The sequence below is a fragment of the Hordeum vulgare genome, chromosome 3H (assembly GCF_904849725.1).
Source record: "Hordeum vulgare subsp. vulgare chromosome 3H, MorexV3_pseudomolecules_assembly, whole genome shotgun sequence".
In the NCBI taxonomy this organism is placed as follows: domain Eukaryota; kingdom Viridiplantae; phylum Streptophyta; class Magnoliopsida; order Poales; family Poaceae; genus Hordeum; species Hordeum vulgare.
The window spans coordinates 620,997,718-620,999,897 of NC_058520.1; the positions used below are offsets into that span (position 1 = coordinate 620,997,718).

Here is a 2,180-nt window from a genome sequence, read left to right on the forward strand (position 1 = left end):
TCCTTCTAGTAGGTCGCATCCTAGTAATAGTACATGAACTCAAAGTCAGCATAGCGGCTAACAGTGTCGCGATGCAACAAGGAGGTCCGCGTTCCTTTTCTTAACTTCATTTTTTGTAAAATATAATCTAGTGGGTCGACCTGATACTATATATAGCCTTAACGCGAGAGGTGCTTCCGTCTCGCTTAATGCAAGATATGCAGGAGCCCTTGAATTTTATGTACTCCCTCTGTAAACTAATATAAGAGTGTTTAGATAACTAGAATAGTAATCTAAATGCTTTTATATTAGTTTACGGAGGGACTAGAAGTTACAAGTACATGTTGCCTAAAAAAAGAAAAATATGTGTAGTTTACTTGCTCTGGTTTTTTGTATGTAGATTTTGAAATGGTTCATACATGCATGATCCAGATCCGTTATGTGGTTTATGTTGTTTACTTTCCGACGACCTAATTGTGTTTTCTTTCTCCTTTCTTCACTTTGATGTACCTAAAGATCAACAATTAGCTCATATGTGTGATTCTTAATCCTGCATGCTCGCTTACAGATTGTATACTATTGAGGTAAAGTGCTGATTGCTTCAGTTTGTTCGCTGGAATGAACCAAAAGCATATTATTTTTGAAATGCATAATACCGCCCTAATTTATTGTTATTGTTGTCATGTGCGGTGAAGGTGTGCTTCATCAAGTCTTGGCGTACACTTTTCAGTTTTATATTTATTATTATTGCAGCATGCTCGTTCTGCTGGCTGCTAATTTGAAATGAAATGAAAGGTGTATAAAGGTCGGAAAGTAAGCAAATGATTTGGGACTTGTAGTGCTATTCTAGGACTAGAAATAGTAGTGCATGATAATTATTGGCAAACTACTGGACTGCAAGCTTCACATCATAATTTGAGCGGGAATTTCACAAAGCACAATAACTAGAAACATCAATCATCCATTATTATTATTACCGGTACAAGAAACCCATGACAACAATATATAAACTCAATGGAGGTAGAGAGTCACATTATACTCGATGATATCTCCCTTGGACGGGTTCACGGAGTTAATACAGTTTATGCATACGGTCCTGAGCAAGCCGTACCCTTGGGCCATTTGAAATGCACCACGACCTCCAATAACGGGGAGCTCTCTGCTTGGATTACTGAATTGGTTTCTTGAGAACATCACAAACGAGCTACCTTTGAACGGACCATCTGTCATCTCACAATCAATAGTTTCCAAGATCGTGTACCCATCTTTCCCCGTTTCAACATACATGCCCTGTGCATTCCCAATCACCTTTGATGTACTTGCGGGCCCCTCGGTGAGCACATCGTCAAACACGTAGACGGAGCTAAAGGGCACTAGACCACGAGCATGGGTTGTGGCATTCTTGTTTTCGGCGACGAGGACCGAGGATGGATCATTCACGCTATGAGTGTTGTGGAGGTAGAAGCGGATGTTCGTCACCTTCCTGCTTCCACTAACCGGGGAAGTATTGCATTGGAGAGATAGAAGGAGGATGGTGAGGAGCAAGAATTGAATTCTCATCTTGCGTTCTTGTGGTTTTTGGATTGTGAATTGAATATGATCGGTGAGAAGGTTTTGTATGTGTATTTATAGTTGGGGAGAGCATATCTTTTGGTATTCGTTATATGGAAGAAAATTAATGAATATAGATAGGAGGATATCTTTTGGTAGTCGATATGTACAAATAATTAATGATTATACTTAAGTATCGCCTATCTTTGGAAAGAAATTAATATGATCCATCTATAGAATATTTGGTTAAATATAGCCTACTTGAAGCAAGGACATTGCAAGCCGGTAGGCATCAGCTTGGTTGGTCGTATGTGGCTTGACCATTGGATGGATATGGGTCCAAGAAGGTTGTGGCATCCAGGTGGCACATCTGGTGGTGAAGCTACGAGGTGTTGCCATGGTGCACACTACAACCATCGACGAGACAATGATGTGATGCATCAACGTGATGACGTCTTCTATTTTGGTAAAATCTCCTTTGGTCGGATTTGTTTCGTAAGACAATGTGAGCATGCTAGTAGAGACGTGGATGATGACATTTGTGGTTGACCTTGACGATGTGTGTTCTGTGGGTAAAAACTGAAAACCCATGATTTTACTTTTGGCTGGATCACTTAGCGTTGATGTTCCCACGTTGTTTTCTATTGAAG

General features: G+C 40.2%; 1 protein-coding gene across 1 annotated transcript; it reads right to left on the reverse strand.

Annotated features, from left to right (window-relative positions):
• Positions 1–920: 920 nt before the first annotated feature.
• On the reverse strand, positions 921–1,589 carry LOC123441257 (dirigent protein 4-like). Its single transcript, XM_045117744.1, has one exon. The coding sequence runs from the start codon at positions 1,537–1,539 to the stop codon at positions 991–993; it is 549 nt and encodes a 182-aa protein (XP_044973679.1). The 5' UTR covers positions 1,540–1,589; the 3' UTR covers positions 921–990.
• Positions 1,590–2,180: the final 591 nt, after the last annotated feature.